The sequence below is a fragment of the Hyperolius riggenbachi genome, chromosome 8 (assembly GCF_040937935.1).
Source record: "Hyperolius riggenbachi isolate aHypRig1 chromosome 8, aHypRig1.pri, whole genome shotgun sequence".
Lineage (NCBI taxonomy): Eukaryota > Metazoa > Chordata > Amphibia > Anura > Hyperoliidae > Hyperolius > Hyperolius riggenbachi.
In genome coordinates this window covers 92,689,118-92,711,283 of record NC_090653.1, presented here as the reverse complement: position 1 = coordinate 92,711,283, position 22,166 = coordinate 92,689,118, and the positions used below count along the sequence as shown (strand labels likewise).

The 22,166-nt window shown below is 43.4% G+C and overlaps 1 protein-coding gene across 3 annotated transcripts in view; it reads left to right on the top strand.

Moving 5' to 3' along the window:
* The window catches only part of ZNF185 (zinc finger protein 185 with LIM domain), a 239,807-nt gene that overhangs the window by 144,997 nt on the left and 72,644 nt on the right, over positions 1 to 22,166 (top strand). For all 3 annotated transcript variants that reach the window (XM_068250904.1, XM_068250902.1, XM_068250901.1), the window contains 6 exons: positions 927 to 1,040; positions 1,678 to 1,749; positions 3,987 to 4,115; positions 6,059 to 6,157; positions 18,583 to 18,636; positions 21,260 to 21,316. In XM_068250904.1, coding sequence (XP_068107005.1) covers positions 927 to 1,040; positions 1,678 to 1,749; positions 3,987 to 4,115; positions 6,059 to 6,157; positions 18,583 to 18,636; positions 21,260 to 21,316 — 525 coding nt within the window. The remainder of the gene's footprint in view (positions 1 to 926; positions 1,041 to 1,677; positions 1,750 to 3,986; positions 4,116 to 6,058; positions 6,158 to 18,582; positions 18,637 to 21,259; positions 21,317 to 22,166) is intronic.

The window sequence follows — 22,166 nt, the reverse complement described above, 5'->3', positions numbered from 1 at the left end:
TAGAGCGTGTCCTAGTTTCCGCTTCTGTGCAGTGCGTGGGCTGTCAATCAAAGAAATATGGAAGCCAATAGAAAGCCCATAATGTGATTGACATCTAGCGTCCACCCACGGCCCACCTTAGGGCGCGTTCACATTACAAGAGCTTTTCTAAGCGCTTTGTTATTTTAACAACTCTTACTAATGTTATCCTATGTGTGTGTTCACACTGGAGTAATGTGATTTTGTAAAAATCCCCACCATTCAGACCCCCACCATCACCAGACATCCAATAGATGGTAAGAGCTTATTGGTCACAATGGAGTATATTCATAAAAGATCAGTAAAATGTACACTCGCAGAGAATTCACACTAATAGCGTAATTCGCACTAAACATGCATTGCTTATGTTGCCTATAATACAAGCAGCTCAGGCATTGCATATATAATGCTGGCTATGCTTTTTGCCTATTGTGCTGTGTAGATAGCGTAAAGCCTGGTAAACCTTGTGTGCTCTGTGCACAAATTGTCAAACCGGCACCGATTTTACTGATCTTTTGTCAATATACCCCTACATCACTGGCTGGCATGTAATCTCGCAATGGCATTTGTGTCTTGCAGTTCATGAATCATTATACATTTTATTCATCATGTTACCTTTGTCACTGTCATTACCAATTGTGTATTTTGCATCGATTCTGTATTTTGTCACCAATTATGTATTTTGTATGTTGGTTTATTCCAATTGTCTTTATTATTATGTATCCCATGTTCGTTTCTTACTTTGTACAGTCAGTGCCATGGAATATGTTAGAGCTTTATAAATCAATGATAATAAATACCATTTTATAAGGAAATATGTGACCTCATAACCACAGCACAGTATCTGTTGATCTCCTTTGATCTTTCAATACAATACAATTTAATCTTTTATTAACTTTTTTTTCCAGTGGAAACATAAATACAGATTTTCCAAAGCTGACATCCTACAGTGACGTCAAGGAGGACCAAAGCTCAGTTATGCAAGCTGGGCCTGGGAAGATCACTCTTCTCCGAGACGATAGGTATATAGAAACATTTGATTATTCATTTCATCTGTGTTAATGTGTACCAGTAGACAAAAATTAGATACTTGAAAAGAAGGAAGCCTCTGGATTTCAAATAAGAAATACAAATCTAATTGCTGAATTCCAAATGGAAACGGAAAAAAGGGTGAAATGATAACTTCTCTGACTGCATGTCCTGTAAATTACAATAGGAGCGTAACAATACACCCTGCAAGGGATGCAGCCACAGGGGGGCCCAGAAGCCACAGGGGGGCCCTGTCATGACAGACTGAGAACTAAGGGCAAGGAGAGAAAATACTTTCTGCCATTTGCTCAGTTGTTCTAATGACTACATTTGCTCAGCCACTGATAAGGAATCATAAAAAGTTTTGCAGACATAGATTTGTAGACAGTCCCCATTCAGCGTGCAGCAGGGTCTTCTGTACAGCCTGTTCTACCTCCAGCCTTTCTACCCCTCCCCAAGTGCTGTGTCCTGTAGTAATGCTTGAGGAGTCTGGGCACAGAGAGAAGGTGGGAGGGGGCCCCATTCAAAGTTTTGCAGGAGGGCCACATGATTTCTAGTTACGCCCCTGATAGAAAATTTAGATTTTTTTTATTGAAAGTAATCTTTTTTTTTTTGTAATTGTCATGATAGCTTCAAGGAGCCTCCAAAGGTCACAACACAAAGCAGTTCTACTCCGAAGACAGCAGAGATGAAGGTGCTCAGGTAAGTGTCCATTGCACGATATTAAGCCATGTTCACTTGGGTGCACAAGATAATCCAGTGCCTATAATATTGGCTGGATTTCAGAGCACCCCACCAACAGCAGTAATATAACTCTGTGCCAGGCAGAGCCTGGATGTTGCATCTGACATTCATTCTGATAAGATGAGTTAGTCCACCTCTGGCACGTGGGAGTGTAAACTGACCCTTCTGGATTGGTTCACTGTTTCCTGTGGTGGTTGGGTGCACCTAGTAACTACCAAAATGCTTGCCAAGTGAGGGCCGGGTGGGGGTGTTCCCAGTTCTCTTACAGAAATCTGAGCAATGCAGAACAAATAAAACAGCAAGTACAATAGGTCTACATTCTCATGACCATGTCAGCTCAAGGGCTCAAGCACTGAGATATTTCCACTGGAGTCCTCCAGGAATGAAGAGACTTACTTCAGTGTCAATAAATAATGTATTTACATATCAGTTAGAAAACCTTTTTATTAGCCAAATCCTTAAAAGGAATCTGAAGCAAGACTTATATGGCTGCTGCCATATTTATTTCCTTTTAAACAATACCAGTTGCCTGGCAGCCCTGCTGATCTATTTGGCTGCAGTAGTGTCTGAATCACACCACAAACAAGCATGCAGCTGTTCTTTTCAGATTTGACAAAAGAGTCAGAAACACCTGATCTTCATATGCTTGTTCAAGGGATGTGGAGGCAGTAGGACTATCAGGCAAGTGGTATTGCTTAAAGGGGCACTACAGCGAATAGTGGCTATTGGAATCTCTCTAGTAGCATGTTTCTATTAGAAAGAGCAACAAATATTAGATAGTGCCGTTGTTTACGAAGGTCGTCTGGATAATTTATAGCTCACATACAGATCCTGGCGTCGCCAAAGCAATGAAGCGATGTACTCTGTGTTCAGTAAAGGTAGCTATACATCTAGCAATGTATGGGCAGATTCGACCAAGAGACAAATATCTCTCTAATTGAATCTGATAAGGGAGAAATCTGTCAGCTGCCCATACACCACAGGCCGATTCCTGATCAATTATATCGATCCAGAATCGGCCTTGTGCGCCGCATCTGTCTGCCTTGCCACCCCTAATGAAAAATGTCCTCCCCGTGCACAGTGTAAAGTATACATTACCTGTCCGCAGCCTGCGCTTGTCCCTTGCTGGCTACCGGGATCCCTCCGTTCTGCATACACGTGCGCCCCACGTGTTTTCCTGGCAAGGGCGCGTGTGTGTGACGTCACACTAGCACCCTTATCAGAAAACCATGTTGGGTGTGCGTGTATGGACAGGGGTATGTGCCCGGAGCAGACAAGCGCAGGCCGCAGACAGCTAATGTATATCTTGCATGGGGCACCGGGGGGACATTTTTAATTAGGGGGGGACAGCATCGGGTTTAGTCGCGTTTGTCACAAAATGTCTCGCCGTTCCCGCCATGCATCCGACCGTGCAAGTCAGCCCAACATCTTGCAGCATGCGCGATTGACAATGCGACTAATTTTCGTCCCCAAATTGGTTGCACAATACGTGTTAATCTTTTTAATAGAAACATGCTACTAGGGAAATCCCAATAGCATGAATTTCGCTGTAGTGCCCCTTGAAAATGAAATAAATCTAGCAGCTTCTATATTCCTCTCAATTCAGGTGTCTTTTAACACAGGAGAAGATGGATCGCAGGGCAGCTTAGCTATGCTCAGCATCTCCATTTCATGTTGTTTTTCCCTTTTATAAAGTTAGGTAAACCAAATTGTATATAAATAAAACATAAAGACATGTTAAAACAGCAATAAAAAAACAACTTTAGTGTAACTAGAAGTCATGGGGCCCCATAGCAAATTTTTTATGAAGCCCCAAGACCTAGTTACACTTGAGCAATGACACCTTTCCCCACCCCAGGGATATGAGTGAACATTGCTCTCAACATTTGCACAAAGAACATGGATGTAAATTCAAAGGATCGATTTTAGATGTGAACAAAGCCTAAGAGTATGCTGTGAAAGTTTTCTGAATGGCTGAGTGTTTTGAGGCAGGAAACTCAGACAGCTTGCTATATGGAAAATAACATTATTAATGTTTGCTTGACAGTACATTGTTTTACCTGTGGTTTGCGCTTCTAGCAGGCTTATTATGTTTGGGGTGGGGTTTGGAGAGGTTTGGGGATGGGTGCTGAGATTTTGCTCTGAGCCCTGTGGTCCTTACTTACATAGTTCTTATTATGTTTTTATTTCCTCAGCAACAAAGATATCCCAGGCCCAGATATCCCAAGACTGACTTCATCCAGCATCTCCAAAACCATCACAGAGAGTCCCCCATCTGGAATGCAGGTCGGACCTGGAAAGATCACATTAATGAGAGGAGACAGGTGAAGCCACTGATTATTATTCATGCTATTATTACTAATATGGTTTGCTTTGGATGTGCTGCTGAAGAATATTTAAAGGATCATTTTTATTTGGGACTTTTTGTGCTTTTGCAATGCATGAACATGAACTGTGTATTGCTAAATAAAGCATATATTTAGTTGCAGGTGCTTAAATGTCTTAAATTGAGGCCCTGATCAATATAGCAATATACATGTATTACCTATTTATATCTCTTTACAATTGTAATGTCTATTTGCATTGTTTAGGTAACATCTCGTGCATTTTTGCATGTAGCACTTTGCATGATGTTGTTTAGGGACTTTTGTTTGTTTTATCACCAACACTAAACTAAATCCTAGGTAGCAGGGAAAAAGGGCGCCGGCTGAGGATGGACAAAAAGGGCGCCGCCATAGACTTTAATGCAATTATCGTTAATACGGCGAAAAAAGCAGAAAAAAGGGCGCTGCGAAAGATTTAAAATTAGAACATTATAGTTTTTGAGGTAGTTATTGTTTTAGAAGTTTACAACGTTATAGTTTTTGTCATATTATTTCGTTAATAGGTACAGATTTTACGTTTTCAAAGGTATTATCGTTACTATATGTAAAGGGGTGTTTCTGCAGAGGGAGTGGTTAGGGTTAGGCACCACCAGGGGGAGTGGTTAGGGTTAGGCACCACCTAGGCGGCGGTTAGTTTTAGGCAACACCAGGGATGGTGGTTAGGGTTAGGCACCACCAGGGGGTGGTTAGAGTTAGGCACCACCGGGGGGTTAGGGGTAGGCACCACCGGGGGGGGGGGGTGGTTAGTGTTAGGCGCCACAAGGGTAATGGTTAGTTTTAGGCACCACCAGGGGAGGGGAGGGTTGAATTAAGCAGTATTGATGAAAAACGCAACGACATTTAACGTTAATATTTATTCATTATTGTATCTCGTTTATTTTTTGCAATAGTAAATATCATTAATAAAGCTTGACAACCATGGTTCTCATTATCAAATTTCGTTAATACCTGGCACCAAATTCGTTGATAAGTCGGGCCCTTTTTTTCAAGGCGCCTTTTTTTCATGCACTCAAATCCTATATTCTGTATACTGCACATTTTAATCAGTACTGTATTTTTTGTATTTTATATACCTTATATTTTCATATATTTAACAAATTGGTAAATATTTTTTTATATTAGGCATTATACATTCCTTATTTCTTTCTGCTTTTTTAAATTCCAGTTGATAAAAAATACATTGTAAACATATATTATGACCTACCAATGCTAATTTTAATGCGTTTTATTGTTTTCAATGGAAGGACAAGTCCTTAAAAATTCATTTTTTATTAATGATATTTGAAAGGCATTAGGACGTTTTAACTAATTGACCCATGGATGTATTTAGTTTTTAAATCAGTTGTCTTGATTCTGATCGCACTACAAAAAAATATGTTATTCAACCGTAAAAAAAAACCCAGAAAAATCAGCAAGAGGGGTAGGACAATACATGGAGGAAGCATCTTAATAAAGATAAAATAAGTAAAAACATTTGGATAAAATATGGGAACTACAAGCTGTTTTATATTTACCTCAAGACGCTTTTTGTTGACCCCGAAGAAGTAGAATGACATCTGTGAAACATGTTGTCAAGTAATTAAAAAATTGTTACATTTTTCTACCTATAGCCATTTCTTTGTCACTGAGGTAATTTACACTTACCTTTTAAACAGTTTTTAGGTATTTTATCTTCATTGAGGTGCCTCCTTCAACTATTGTAGTTTAATGTCTGATTGCAAATTCGAACCACAGTAGCAGTTGTCATACTTGGCCTTCCCCTCTCCAGAAAGCGGAGTCTGTTAAGCCAGGAGCATGATTGATTTCAATTAATGTTCTTTTTGTATAGCAAAGAAAACATTGCTTGACCAGGGCCTTTAACATGTTTTTACATCTTGTTGCAGTTCTGCAGGAGAAAAGAGTATTGCTAGCAAAACACCTGAGAAAACTACTACAACTAGCCACACCACAGTCACCACTTCCATAGATACCAAGCCTTATAGGTAAGTGACTCACTTACCCACCTGGTTTCGCCAGTTTTAAGAATAAATAGATAAGGGTAGTCTGATCATTTTAATGCCAGGTAAAATTCATGACAAATACAGATGTATTTCTACTGATTATTAAGATGTTTGTATAGCCATAGCCAATTTAGACCAGCAATAGATTTGCCTTGCCACATAACCTGTCTTAAAGAGGACCTCCAGAGTAAATACTAAAATCCGTCAGCCTGCAAGTAAAAGAAAATTATATTTACCTGAGAAGCCGTCCCAATGTCCCTGCATCACCCGACTTCCAACGCTTGGCCCCGCCTCCTCTCTCTCCCTGGAGAAAAACACCAAGCTATTTACTGTAGTAAATAGCTTGGCTTCTCGGGTATATATAACTTTCTTTTACTTGTAGGCTGCCGGATTTTAGTATTTAAAAACAAGGGGGGTGTGGCTTAACACCGGAGAGGAATGGCTGCTTGAGTTCTGAGCTCCTGACCCAGACGCCGCTACACTAAGCTTTTCAAGCCCTCACCCAAGCCTATATCTGGCAATGAGCAGACGAACCCGTGGACAAACAGCCGCTGGTACTCCGAGAGACTCCCAAACGAAACTTGGTCGTAGTCTACCCGACTTATTCCGCTCGCAATCTGAGAAGAAAGCTGCGGCCTCCTCCTCCAAGATGGCGCCGGCCCGCGCTGTGTCGCCCGCTGGCTCTGCAACATCCAGGGGATCTTCGGAACGTGAGTACGAACGCCCAGCTAAACGGAGAGACTCTGTGACATATGCCCACTTGAGAGGTTTTGCTGAGGATATAAAAGCCACATTCACGTCCGCAATAGCGGAGATGAGGGAGGACATTGCAACAATTGGCATGCGGCTTGCTACCATAGAATCCGCGGGAGCTAAGAGGGAAAAAAAGATTAAAACCCTTACCAAAATAGCCCACACACATGATACCCGATTCATTGACCACCAGCGTCATCTGGAAGACCTCGACAATAGAGGCAGACGATCCAATATTAGAGTACGAGGGGTTCCGGAATCCGTAACTGCGGAACAGATTCCTGCAGCCCTGACCGCCATCTTTAATGAGCTGCTGGGGCGCCCGAGGGAGCAGGAGATTGGGCTGGTGCGAGCTCACAGGGCCCTACGTCCTCAAAGAGGAGAGAGTGATTCCCCCCGCGACATTATCTGCTATATGCAATCATTCCCCTTGAAAGAGGAAATCATGAAAGCTGCAAGAGGCCAAGATGCGGTGATGTTTAATGAGGCCCAGATAGCACTCTTCCAAGATTTGTCTCCAATAACTTTAGATCAACGCAGGGCCCTGAAACCCTTGCTCCAGCTTCTCACGGAAAAGAATATCCGCTATAGGTGGCGCTTCCCTTTCGCACTCTCAGTCACAGTGGATGAACGCACTCACTCGCTGAAGATGCCCTCTGAGTTGGAAGAATTTTGTGCGGCCTTGAACATTGCGGTCCCCAAACTGCCACTCTGGTATGCGGGTTTCCTGCCTCCCTTGCAAGAACCGGACATCGCCAACATATCCCAGGAAAGCAGGACCCGCCATACCCCTGCTAAGCAATCCAAACAGGGGCGTAAATCCTCAAGCAAGCAAGCAAGGTTCCCAAAGAGATCTCTTCGACTCCGATCAAGCTTCACAAGCCGAGTGATCCTACCTACCTTTCTGGCCATGTATGGGTAACCATATATGGGGTTTTTGCTTCCCCTCCCCATCCCGGATTGTAGGTGGACTATGGGGCCATTTTCATCGTATCCTTCTAAAACATATACATTTTAAGCCATGGTTGATGTTTCTTATACGTGTTGTTACATACATTGCCTTTCTCCCAATCTGACACTTAACAATCCTATTAGGTCTCATGGAGGACACTTTTATAACTCCCTATGTTGAAACCCATTTTATGTTAATACCGGCTGTTTGTCCTGATATATCTCAATGTTATTATGCTTTATGCTGTTTATGCTTCAAGTGGGTGGGGACTATGCCCCTGCTGCGACACAGTCATCCTAAGCGCTGACTAGGGGCCGTAGACGGGGGCAGAACTTATCTAACCTGAAATAAGTCTGGGTCTTTGCAGAATTCTACGGTCACTATTGTGTTTCACACCCTATCAATAGTGAATTTGGATTTGTGATTACTTCCCGATTTGATAGGTCCATCCACCCTCACCGGTTTTTCCCTATATCCCAACCAACAGAGTGCATTGCCACTCTGTCACTTTCTCACGACGTAAGTGACTCACCACCTGTTGTTAGGTGCGTCACGTGAGTATTTCTAATTTCCGTTCTCTCTTTGCATCACGAAGCTGCTTGACGTTCACGTTCAGACTTCAGAGCAGACCTACTCTACCAGACCTAAGTCACGAGTCCTACCTAACGTGTATAGTCTACATAGTATGACTATCTTAATTGCTACTCTAATCATTTGGGCCTTTGTCCTCATTAATCGTAATATGTCTCAGTCTCAGCCTCCTCACGATTCTCCGTGGAAAATTGTGTCATGTAATGCCAATGGCCTTAACATCCCTGAGAAAAGATCAAAATTCCTGTCTTTTATTAGACGGGAACATGCCACATTTGCTTTTTTTCAAGAGACTCATTTTCGTCAGGATGCGGTCCCTAAATTTCATGACAGATTCTACCCAACCCATTACTATGCAACTTCCTCTTTGCAAAAGGCAAAAGGAGTGTCAATCCTTATCCACAGATCTATCCACTTCCAGTTGATCTCCCAATTAAGCGATCCAGAAGGAAGATATCTTTTTCTACAGGGAAAGATCCCTGACAGAGATGTGACATTGGCATCCATCTACAGTCCAAATATTAATCAGGTCAGTTTTTTCAAAACAATGGTAGAAGCGCTCCTCCCATTCTCCAAAGGGATGCTGATCCTGGGTGGAGACCTCAATTTACCATTAAACCCCCTCCTGGACACATCAAATGGATCCTCTTCTATGAGATATAAAGACCTCAAAAAAATTAAAGATCAGCTAGATAGATTGTCTCTGGTGGACGTCTGGAGGCTCTTACACCCTAAGGACAGGGATTACTCTTTCTTCTCGGCCCCCCACAAAAAATACTCCAGGTTAGATAGATTACCTGTTTCTACAGCAGAGAGACGCCGCCCTGGCTACCCAGGCTTCGATAGGGACCCAGACTTTGGCGGACCACGCCCCTGTTTCTTTATTAATCACCCCGCCTTGGACAGCTCCTACCACCTTTTGCTGGAGACTGAACCCCTTTCTTTTAGCTGACAAAACCAATGCAGAGCAACTGAGGAAACATATCTCTGAATTTTTCTTGCTAAATCAGAACAATGAGCAATCAGATTTGCTTATTTGGGAGACACACAAACCTGTCATCAGGGGACACTTAATTCGCATGGGAGCTAAGGCTAAGAGGGAGAGGCAGGCTGCCATAGACCACTTATATGTGCGTATCCGCAAACTAGAAAACCAGCATAAAAAATCCTTACAAGACAAGACTCTAGAGGAACTGACCACCCTTAGATCTCAATTATCCTGCTCATTATCTTATGGGGTCAGACGTAAGCTTCTTTTAGCTAATGGCACTTTCTACCAACATGCTAACAAATGCGGCACACTTCTGGCCAAGGCCCTCAGGGAAAAAATGGCTAAAACACATGTGAAATCCATTATTAATGCAAAAGGAGAGAAAAAACTCACGACCCCTGACATAGCGGAAGAATTCCGCAAATTCTACCAGTCTCTATATAACCTACAGACCCCCGCTTTAGGAAAAAACCCCAATCTTACTAGAAAGCAGGCAATCTCCCAATTCCTAGGAAAATATGGCCTATCCTCTCTTGATCCTAAGGAGAGAGAAAACCTCAATGAGCCCATCACTGAGGAAGAGTTCCACTTGGCTGTTAAGGAATTGAAACCAAACAAAAGCCCAGGCCCAGATGGCTTTACGGCCCAATATTACAAACTCTATGCAGACACCTTGTGCTCCCACTTTTTAGATGCTTTTAATAAGATTTCGGAATCATCCACCCCATCAAAGCAACTCTTAGAAGCACATATAACGGTAATTCAGAAGCCAGATAAAGACCCACAGTCGTGTGCCAGTTACCGTCCCATCTCTATTTTAAATACTGATCTCAAGCTATTTGCCAAGATCCTGGCCTCCAGGATGTTACCTATTCTGGAGTCCAGGATTCACCCTGACCAGGTTGGTTTCATACCTGGAAGGGAGGCAAGAGATGGGACGATGCGAGCCATAAGTGTCCACGCGTGGCTGACTCGGCATTCGTCGGAGGGATTTTTCCTCTCGACGGATGCCGAGAAGGCCTTTGACAGAGTTGCCTGGGACTTCCTTAGGGCCTCTCTAGACCACATGTCTCTGGGAAAACAGATGCTTGACTGGATTTCCCTGCTATACGCTAAACCCACTGCAAAAGTTAAGGTGAATGGTTTCTTATCAGACTCCTTCCAATTGGCAAATGGCACCCGTCAAGGGTGCCCCCTTTCACCTTTAATCTTTATCACAGTTCTGGAGCCATTCTTAAATTGGATCAGGGAAGACACAAATATCAAGGGCATCCAGATGGGTAGGCATGAGCACAAGGTGTCTGCATTTGCAGATGACCTCTTATTTTTCCTATCCTCCCCTAACACTACCCTGCCCATTCTTTTAGAAAAAATTAAACATTTTGGAACCCTTTCTAATTATAAAATCAACTTGGCTAAATCCTCAGCTCTAAACATTTCTCTCCCCTCCCCGCTATGTGAACATCTGAAGCAGGTTTTTCCCTTCCAATGGGCCAAAACTTCCCTGCGATACCTAGGCATCCAAATACCCACTAAACTTACACAACTGGTAGAATTGAATTTCCCCCCAATTATTAAAAGCATAATAGCTGACATCCAAAAATGGGGTTCCTTACCTCGCTTGTCTTGGTTTGGGCGCATCGCTTCCATAAAGATGAATGCACTACCACGTATCTTATATGTGAGTCAGGCGGTTCCTGCCTATCTCTCTCATAAATACTTCGCTTCCTTACAATCGTCCATTAATAAGTTTATTTGGGACAAACGTCCAGCTAGAATCAAACATTCCATACTCACGCTTGATAAAACTGAGGGAGGCCTGGGTCTCCAAAATATCCACAAATATCACCAGGCCGCGGTTCTCAGTAGATTACTAGAATGGTGCTACCTTGATTCACCTAAGAGATGGATCCAGACAGAACAGGCTTTCTCTGCTATACCACTAAATAAGATCCCCTGGCTACCTAAATCCTGCCTACCTGACCTTACTAAAGCGAACCCCCTGATTCTAGCCACCATAAAAACTTTTAACCAATTTACCACCAAAGGCAGTTTTTCCACCCTACCAGGCCCCTTAACCCCGATTATTGACAACCCTGAATTCCCACCAGGCCTAGAAAAATCCTTTTTAAAAGGACTGAAATCCAAAGATATCAGGCTCAGAGATGTGTCCAGGAGGGGCATTCCTATCCCCATTAAGGACTTGACAATTTTTGAAGAAGGAGCGACTTGCCCTCAGTGGGCCTACCTGCAACTAAAAAGCCTCATTAATTCCACCTCAAAAAAATGTGATCTTTCAAGGAAACTGACGGACTTTGAAATTAAAGCATCCTCTAATCTCTCCCATCGCCACTCTGTGTCATGGATGTATAAAGCTCTTATATATCTAAAAGCCCCTGAAAAACTCCCTTACCAAGAAAAGTGGGATATAGCTCTAGGGAAAAAACTCACTGAGGAGCAATGGGACCACATCCTGACGAACTCACACAAAGGCACAATTAATATTAACACCCAAGAACTAAACTACAAACTCATCTCCCACTGGTACAATACTCCTGCCAAGCTTAAAGGCATGGGCTTATCCGACAACGACAAATGCTGGAGATGCGGGAATGCGGGAGGGGACCTCTTACATATCTTTTGGACTTGCCCTAAAATATTAAACTATTGGCAACAAGTTCACTCTTGGGCGAGGAAAATCTCCTCCATAGACATCCCTTTTACCCCAGAGACATATCTACTTCACGAAATTCCTTTTTCCTTTAAATCTTATAAAAAGTGTGTACTCATACACCTAATTAACGCAGCTAAAGCCACAATTCCCGGCTTGTGGAAATTGGAGAGCCCCCCGTCTATCGTTCAATGGTGGGACAGAGTTAATCGTATAACTGATATGGAGGAGATAGTTCTCACAGCCCAAGACAGGGTAGACTCGTACACTAAAACATGGGCCCTGTGGTACGACTTTCGAGACTCCTCTGACTATAAATCTGTGATGCAAAAATCTTAAACTACACCCGCAGCTTGAGATTTGGTCTCTCTGACTAAATGTGTTAAAGCTTTATCTCATGCTATCTTTCTCTTGATACTTGATGACAATATACTGCATATTAAGATTTAATGCACCTTGAAATTATGATATCTCAATGTACATCTACATATATGCTTTGTTATCTTTGCATGTTATGTGATTATTCTCGCTTAATAAAGCTTAAAAGTGAAAAAAAAAAACCAAGGAACACCAAGAGCCCCAATAGTGTAATATGTACCGGTAAATGGTTACTAGATAGAGTAAAATATTAATACTCACAAACCAGGGTTACCATTAGGCAACCACTGTAAAGGCAGGTGGGGAGATTTTCCTGACCCCACTCAGGAATAAGAAGTCGCTCTCTGTAGATGAGAAAAAAGGGGTTCAACCCTCCACCCAGGGTGGACTCAATATTATGCAGGAGAACAGAGGTGCCAAAAGGATAAAAGGAAGCTAAATGAGCTTAAAAACCAAATTCTTGGTAAATAGAGGAGGTAGTGGTGGACTTACCTCCTCCAAGTAGACACACAATGACTGTAGTAAAGACAGTTAATATATTTTATTTATGAACTTCAAATATGCTACGCGTTCCGCAGGTTTGATCCCGCTTCATCAGGCAATAACAACGGAGCAATAGCATATGTGGTTAGTAGAAGAGCCAGGCACCTCTGTCTTTAGTATTTACTCTGGAGGTCATCTTTAAGCTGAATACTCACCTGACAACCATGAAGATGTATCGCAGCAACATCCCTCGACGACAAGCGCTTCCCGATCAATCCTCCTGCAGGCGGGTACAAATGATGGCACATGACAGGCGCGAACGAGAAGTCAAATGATCGTGGTACTTTGCGCAGAGTTTTTGGGGATCTTAAAGATCTGACCTGCCGTGACATTGGTTATCGCGGCACATCGCCAAACATTGTTTGCGGAATTGCACACCTGTACCCACATCGCTCGTCACTCACAAAATCGTTGGTCGTTGGAAAAATAGCAGTGTAGCAATAGGGAATGCAGAGATTGCAACCACACTGGGGACCTTGGACCAGAGGGATCCATTAGAGGACCTCCCTAAATCACAGGCAGTATTAGCTCTTCAATGGTGCTAAGCTTGTTATGATGTTCTATCTATTCTTTGAATAGTAGTGATCATTAAACTGTCCCCCACGTCTGCTTACACCTCTCATACCGTGAATGTCCTTGGCAGGTTTTGTTGTATCATATATATCAAAAATGCTTAGGACCCAAAGATCCTTAGCTACGCCACTGCTTATAGTGCACTGATCAATTGACTTGAGAGGGGAGAGGTCAACTACTGTGCCAATATATAGAGCACAGTTTTATTTCCATGATGCACAAATTATCTTGTGAGGACTCGGTGCACTGTGGACTCTACACCCCAACTGACTTACAAAGCAAGGATGGTTGATGAGTGAACTGAGGCTGTCTCCCAAAAGTACAATGGGGTTTTTTATTAAAGGAATTTACATACTAAAAAAGGACAAAAGAATGATGTAAATTAAAACATAAAATTCTATTATAGATACTTAAAAAAAAGTATATAAAAAAGAGAAAGCTTGCTAATCCTGATCCACACAGAGAGGAGCACAATATCCAATACTCTCAGCTCATACTTGTGCTGTCTCCTTGTGCCACAAAATGTCTAACCTATTAAATATGTTATTATTATTGTAGATACACCTTTATTCTGAGGAACTTCTGAAATATCTTTTAAAGGATTTATAATAAAAACATGTTTTTCATTCACATTGTTTTTATTTGTATAGTATGTAGACCCCTCAAAAAGCCTCATGTACTTTTTAGTATGCTTCCAGTGGGCAGGGTGTGTATGAAATCAATGCATTCAGGGTCGTTCTGGACTCAGATATCACTAAAGGGAACCCGGGGTGAGAGGAATATGGAGGCTGCCATATTTATTTCCTTTTAAACAATACCAGTTGCCTGGCTGTCCTGCTGATCCTCTCCCTCTAATACTTTTGGCCATAGACCGTGAACAAGCATGCTGCAGATGAAATACTCTGCCTCAGCTGACTCATCTTTTACTGGATTAGCCATATGCTTGTTCCAGGGTTTTGATTCAGACACTACTTATGCCAGAAGATAAGCAGGTCTGCCAGGCAACAAGGAAATAAATATGGCAGCCTCCATACCCCTCTCGCTTCAGTGGTCCTTATAGGGGTTGTTTGGTGGTGTTAAAAAAACAAAAACCGACACTTACCTGGGGCTTCTATCGGCCCCCTGCAGTCATGTCCCACACCGTCCTCCAATGGTCCTCCGTTCCCCACCGCCGGTCCAAGTCTAATTATGTGTCTAACTAGACTGCTGCTGCGCAGCCGTGACCGCGCATGTGCTCGCCCCCATGCGTCATCGGGAGCTTACTGTGCAGGCGCAGTACAAGAAAACTTTGTCCTGCGCAGTAAGCTCCCGATGACGCGTGCGGGAGTGAGCACTATTCATCTATTTAGACGAATATTAGACTGGGACCGGCGGCGGGGAACCGAGGATCGTAGGAGGACGGCTGCATGGGGGACATGTCAGCTGCAGGGGGCCGATAGGATCCCCAGGTAAGTGTTCGTTTTTTTTGTTTTTTTTTACCACCACTAAAGAACCCCTTTGAAGACCCAGCATGCAGGATCTGTATGGGGATGTCTTTGGGGGACTCCCAGACACATGCTAGTTTTTGGCTTGAGGTGGTCATTATCGGCCACCCCAGCTGAGTTTAATCCAGCATTTGTACATAGCTTAACGCCCTTGGTTCTATCCCAAGACATATTTCCCATGTAGCAACACAGCACATTAGTGTGAATGGACACCATTAAAATCAACAGGTTTTCCTATGTCCCTTTGGATGTGCTTATGTGCAGTTTGGATGTGAGCACAAGCAGTGATATAAGTGTGAATGGGTCCTCAGTACCTGCAAAGACTGTATTGACAATGTTCTGCTGCCTGCACTCATGATTAGCTTGTATTGTGGCTTTCCTTTACAATCTATCCTGTTTCAAGTAAGTCCTTTGTAGTGTGGCTGCTCCCTGCTTTCCCATTAGTGTGAAATCCCAAGGCTTTGAAGTGTGTGCAGAAGAAAGGCTAGCTAGGCTCTACTTGAAGTTCAACTATTTTAAGCCTAATATAACTGTTTTTAAATACAGTACAGGCGATGATGGAACACAGATGTTCCTTTTCTTTATTCAGGAAGGAAATATTGTTCCACAATCAGCCTTTCTCTGCTCTTTCACCCTTCCGTAGCGTAAATATAAAAATCCTTGTGGCTATAGATAGCACTGCGCTTCCCTCTGTATTCTTCCATTAGCTAGATGTTAAATTCCAATGCTTCTAGACAGGCCACCTCTGGCAACAAGTACCAGTTCTTCCTTGGCAACTCTTGCCATGGTTTAGTAATCTGAACTTCCTAATTACGTCTTTTTTTCCCTATGATTTCTTTCTTGATCATTTGGCATCTCCAACCAATTGCAATAATTTGTAAACTTCCTCCTCTAGTTTTCATTGTAAAACATAAAGGACCACTATCATGAAAAACAAAACAAACAAAAAAACAAAACCATACATATATGTGTATGCACACATAAAAAAAATGAAGGTTTCTCCCAGAGTAAAATGTTCTATAAATTACTTTTTTCCTATGTCACTGTCACCTATAGTAGGTTGTACAAATCCGACAGGCTTTGGACTAGTCCATCTCCTCATGAGGAATTCTCAGGGTTTTCTTTATCTTTCAAAAGCACTTTCTGAATAGTAGTTGCTCAGTCCAACTGCCAAAATAGTGTGCAACAAAGGAGGGAGCGTACATTTAAACTCGCAACGTGCAAATTTTGGTGCAGGGCGAAGCTGAAAGATGATTAACCCTGCACCTCCTTAAAGTCCAGGGCGGCGTTAATGGCATTAATGCTATTCCCCCTTTGATTTTTAGCAACTTGGGGGAACTCGTAATTTGGGCACCGGCTATTGCCGGCGGCCAATTTACCTAGTTTTTTTTCTAATTTGAGCCCTGACAATTGCCAGTGCCCAAGTTAGTCAATGAGTGCTGCAATAGCTGTAATTCACATTGCAGCCTAAATCATTAGCACAGCTGTCTCAAGTTGGGAGGCTGACCAGTATAGTTGTACAGATTCTTATGCTGGTACACATAATGCAATTTCCCATCGATCAGGAGCAATTTGGATATGGATAATAATGAGGACAGCCGACATTGCTAATGAAGGAGAAAGTGAAGCTTTTGTACAGCAGGGCACAGGGCTGTGCTCATACCTGGCTCTGTTAAGTTCCCCAGAGCTGCTCCATGCTCTGAACACACACACTGCTGCTGCTCCATGCTCTGTACACACACACTGCTGCTGCTCCATGCTCTGTACACACACTGCTGCTCTAATGCTCTGTACACACATTGCTGCTCCATGCTCTGTACACATATTGCTGCTCCATGCTCTGTACACACGCTACTGCTCCATGCTGTGCACATACACTGCTGCTGCTCCATGCTCTGTACACACACTGCTGCTCCATGCCCTGTACACACGCTGCTGCTCCACGATCTTTACACATGCTGCTGCTCCATCCTCTGTACACATGGTGCTGCTCCATGCTCTGCACACACACTGCTGCTGTTGTATGCTCTGCACACACGGCTGCTGCTCCATGATCTGTACACACACTGCTGATCCATGCTCTGTACACAAATTGCTGCTCCATGCTCTGTACACATGCTGCTGCTCCATGCTCTGTACACACGCTGCTGCTTCATGATCTGTACACACTGCTGTCCATGCTCTGTACACACACTGCTGCTCCATGCTCTGTGCACACACTGCTGCTCCATGCTCCGTACACACACTGCTTCTCCATGCTCTGTACACATGCTGCTGCACCATGCTCTGTACACACGCTGCTGCTTTATGATCTGTACACACTGCTGCTCCATGCTTTGTACACACACTGCTTCTCCATGCTCTGTACACATGCTGCTGCTCCATGCTCTGTACACACGCTGCTGCTTCATGATCTGTACACACTGCTGCTCCATGCTTTGTACACACACTGCTGCTCTATGCTCTGTACACACACTGCTGCTCCATGCTCTGCACATACACTGCTGCTGCTCCATGCTCTGCACACACACTGGTGCTGCTCTATGCTCTGTACACACGGCTGCTGCTCCATGCTCTGTACACACACTGCTGCTCCATGCTCTGTACACAAACTGCTGCTCCATGCTCTGTACACACGCTGCTGCTCCATCCTCTGTACACACGCTGCTGCTCCATGCTCTGTACACACACACTGCTGCTCCATGCTCTGTACACACGCTGCTGCTCCATGCTCTGTACACACGCTGCTGCTCCATGCTCTGTACACACGCTGCTGCTCCATGCTCTGTACACACGCTGCTGCTCCATGCTCTCTACACACACTGCTGCTCCATGCTCTCTACACACACTGCTGCTCCATGCTCTCTACACACACTGCTGCTCCATGCTCTGTACACACACACTGCTGCTCCATGCTCTGTACACATGCTGCTGCTCCATGCTCTGTACACACGCTGCTGCTCCATGCTCTGTACACACGCTGCTGCTCCATGATCTGTACACATGCTGCTGCTCCATCCAAAGTCAACTGTAACAGGGAAAGAAATGAGGCAGTGCTGTGAGCTACAGGATGCCTGCAGATATTCTGGTGTCTCAACTTGTGTCTGTCCCCAGACACCGACACTGCACCAGCCCTGGTCTGAGGGGGGATGCTGGGCAGCTGTAATCAACCCCCCCCCCCTCCCCTGTGTTTGAATATGAGATCTACCACATTACTGTAAGCGAGCAGCAACAACAATACAGAAGAAAAGTAATTTATAGCGCATTACACATGTATGCAAAGGAAACTAAAGAAAAAGTGGTGCAGTTGCTGAGAGCAAGCAGTCAGAAACTTTATAAATGTAATAAATGAAACCCCGATTGGTTGCTGTGAGCAACAGCTCCAGGTTTGCTCCAGTTATCTTTGCACTTGTCTTAAACTGGTCCTTTGTGTTCACTGAAGGATAATTGTCGTATTGTGTCTTTTCTCAGCACTGCTCCGGTACCTGCACCTCGGACTGAAACCAAGACTAAAGACACCACAAGGTAAAAGAGCCTGAGCTGCTCTTCTAATGCCCACAATCAAATCGCCATGGTAGCCAGTTAATGGCAACGTATATAAAAATCATGCACGGTGCAATTGATGAAGCTCAAATCTCTCCTGTTTTCAGTGGCAAAAATCAATAGATTATTTAGCACCCCGGGCCTTATACTCAGTGATTCGGATCAGGAATACAATTATTTGCTTGGTCTACCTAATTACTACACTTTTGTAATTTAGTCAGAAATTACCAGAAACGTTACCAAATATAAGACAAACCAACACCTCTGTTAGCTTTGTATTGTTCAATGAAGTACAAAGCTATGGAGCTACCAAACACATACATACCACTCCCACCTGTACTCCCATGCCCCCAGTCCCCCTTCTTCACTTTTTTAAGAGCCTTGAAACCCAATGCAAAACAAAAACTTTCCTTCTTAAAGGGCCACTATCGCGAAAAAAGTAGGCAGTTAAAATCTGACAGAACCGCCAGGTTTTGGGCCAGTCCACCCCCTCATGGGGGATTCTCAGGGTTTTCTTTGTTTTAACCACATTTTCTGAACAGCAGTTGCAAAGTCTAACTGACAAAATAGTGTGAAAGTGAATAGGGAGGCTGGCTGGTATTTTGGCAGGTAAACTGCTGTTCAGGAAATGCTGTTGAAAACAAAAAAAAAAAACCTGAGAATCCCCCATGAGGAGATGGACTGGCTCAAAACCTGTCAGTTATGTAAGATTTTAACTGCCTACTTTTTTTTGCGATAGTGGTCTTTTAAAACAGAAGGTATTGAGCATTACTCCAACCTGAATAATCGCAAATACCTTCTGTTTTAAGAAAGCACATTTCTATCCAAAACTAGATTATTATTTTTTTTCTGGAAGTGAACCTTAATTCAATTTTACATATTTGGTGAAAGGTTTTCTATGAAACCATAAAGTTTATTTAGGCTACTTTCACACTATACGCACCACATCGCATTGCGGTACTTTCCCCCGCCGCAGCTCATTGCAAGGACAATGTAAGTCTATGGCGACTTACATAGTATTGCAATGTGATGCGATACAGTGGAAGTAGCGCAAGCCCACCGCAATCTCTGCAGTGGGTTACCACATGATCTGTGCCTACTGCAAGGATTATTCAGCAATGCAAGTCTATGGCGACATATTAAGTGTGCACAAGCAATAGGGGTAGTGGCGCGTGTGCGCACAGAGCGACAGTTATCGAGTGATGTACTTCCAGCAGGCATATTACCCTGTCAGCACACTAAGCCGCAGAGTAATGTGGATGGGGACATGGTGTGGTGTGATTGTTGTTCTGCCCCAGGCTCTCCTGCCGCAGGACGATTGCTTTGCTGAATATGTGAACGTAGCCTTAAAGTACACCTCAAGTGCCATTTTTATATTCTTGTAAACTATACCCGTTGCCTGACATCCTGTGGATCTCCCTGGCTGCAGTAGTGTCTGAATCACACAACTGAAACAAGCATGTGACTAATCCCATCAGACTTTTTTTCAGAAATACCTGATCTGAATGATTGTTTAGTGTCTATGACTAAAAGCATTAAAGGCAGAGGATTAGCAGGACAGCCAGGCAATCTGCATTGTTTAAAAGGAAATACATTTTTCAGCCTCTATTTCCATCTCACTTCAGATGTGCTTTAAGTAAATGTAGGCTTTTCTACTGATATGGATTTCTATGGCTGTCAGAGTTATTCAGAAGCCTAATACCAAACATCCTCATGACTGTCCAAACTGAAATGGATAGAAACCATATTTTGTGGCAGGACATTAGCAATGCATAGCCCCCAACTGTCCCTCTGTGGGAACTAAATCCCTCTGTCCCACTTCCTTCCTTTGTCCCTCTTTCAAGAGAACCCGAGGTGGGTTTGAAGAATATTATCTGCATACAGAGGCTGGATCTGCCTATACAGCCCAGCCTCTGTTGCTATCCCAAACCCCCCTAAGGTCCCCCTGCACTCTGCAATCCCTCATAAATCACAGCCACGCTGCTGACAAACAGCTTGTCAGAGCTGGCTGTGTTTATCTCTATAGTGTCAGTCTGCTGCTCTCCCCGCCTCCTGCAGAACTCCGGTCCCCGCCTGCATCCCTTCCCTCCCTGCTGATTGGAGGGAAGGGACGGGGGCAGGGACCGGAGCTATGCAGGAGGCGGGGGAGCAGCTGAGACTGACACTACAGATGTAAACACAGCCTCAGAGCACGGCTGTGATTTATGAGGGATTGCAGAGTGCAGGGGGATCTTAGTGGGGTTTGGGATAGCAACAGAGGCTGTGCTGTATAGGCAGATCCAGCCTCTGTATGAAGATAACATTCTTTAAACACACCTCGGGTTCTCTTTCAGGACTGATGTACAGATCTGTGTTGATACAGTATATGTATTTTTTTTTACTGAAAACTGTTAAAATGAAGAAAAATTTATGATAATAGATAGGGCCGTTGGGGTTTGAATGATACAACTTCAGCTTTTGATTCAGAATTCTTTTGGATATGTGTGACGAGGGGTGTCCCACTTTCCTCAAAAAGTTGGGAGGTATGTCACTGTGCAACCATACATATGATTGTTATCTCACTTCTTGACATTGATACCAATACACGTGTTTTTCTGCATTGCAGTAACGTACAGCGAGATCTGATTTGCTGGTCTGATCTGGATGACAGCTGTGAGAACAAGTAAGAGAGATGTTCACAGAAAGTTTTGCAATAGTCCCACCCTCCACCTGTACATTGCTTCATTTGAATCTAGTAAATATATTATTATATAGGACCGTATTGTTTATTTCCTTTACCACAAAAATCTAGTTTACAATACACTGGGCAATGTAGAGCTTTACATAAATATGCATGATATTTTTTATCCTGTCCTGCTGTAGAGGTTCAGAATTTCTTGAACGCTAAACTGGTGTTTGATTCTTTTGACTGTGATCAAACATAAGATGCAGAGGGGCTGATTTATCAAGACAGGTGCAAAGAGCGACCATTATGATTGCCATTATTTAGTGATACATGAATTCTTTTGGGTTACTCTGGGCAACTGGTACCACTTGATGAATCAGATCCACTGTCTACATGGAAGTCTGCCTGTAAAGTCAATTAATCCCCTAGTGGATAATTTATAATATAATTTTTACTGCTCTCCATTTCTCTGGTATGTACGCATCCACAAAAGCTAAATAGCTACAGGTTGCAAAGCTAAGGATAAATGAAAGTATCTGACCCAGAGTAGGATCATCCACAAGGCAAACCTAGGCAGTTGCCTAGGGCCTGGAGAAAGTCTAGGGGCCTGGCAGAGGCTATCTCCCACAAATCTTATTAAAAAAGCCTGGTGATCATCAGCACTGGGTAAAAACTGCTTTCTAGCCTAGGGCTCCATACCATTTTACTCCTTTTCGATCTGACCAGTGATAGAACTGGCAGTGGCAGATATACAACAGCATAGGTCTTGTGTCTACTAGCATTCTTTAAAGGGGTTCTGTGAAGGCTATAGAAAAAAAAACAACAACACTAACTTGGGGCTTCTATC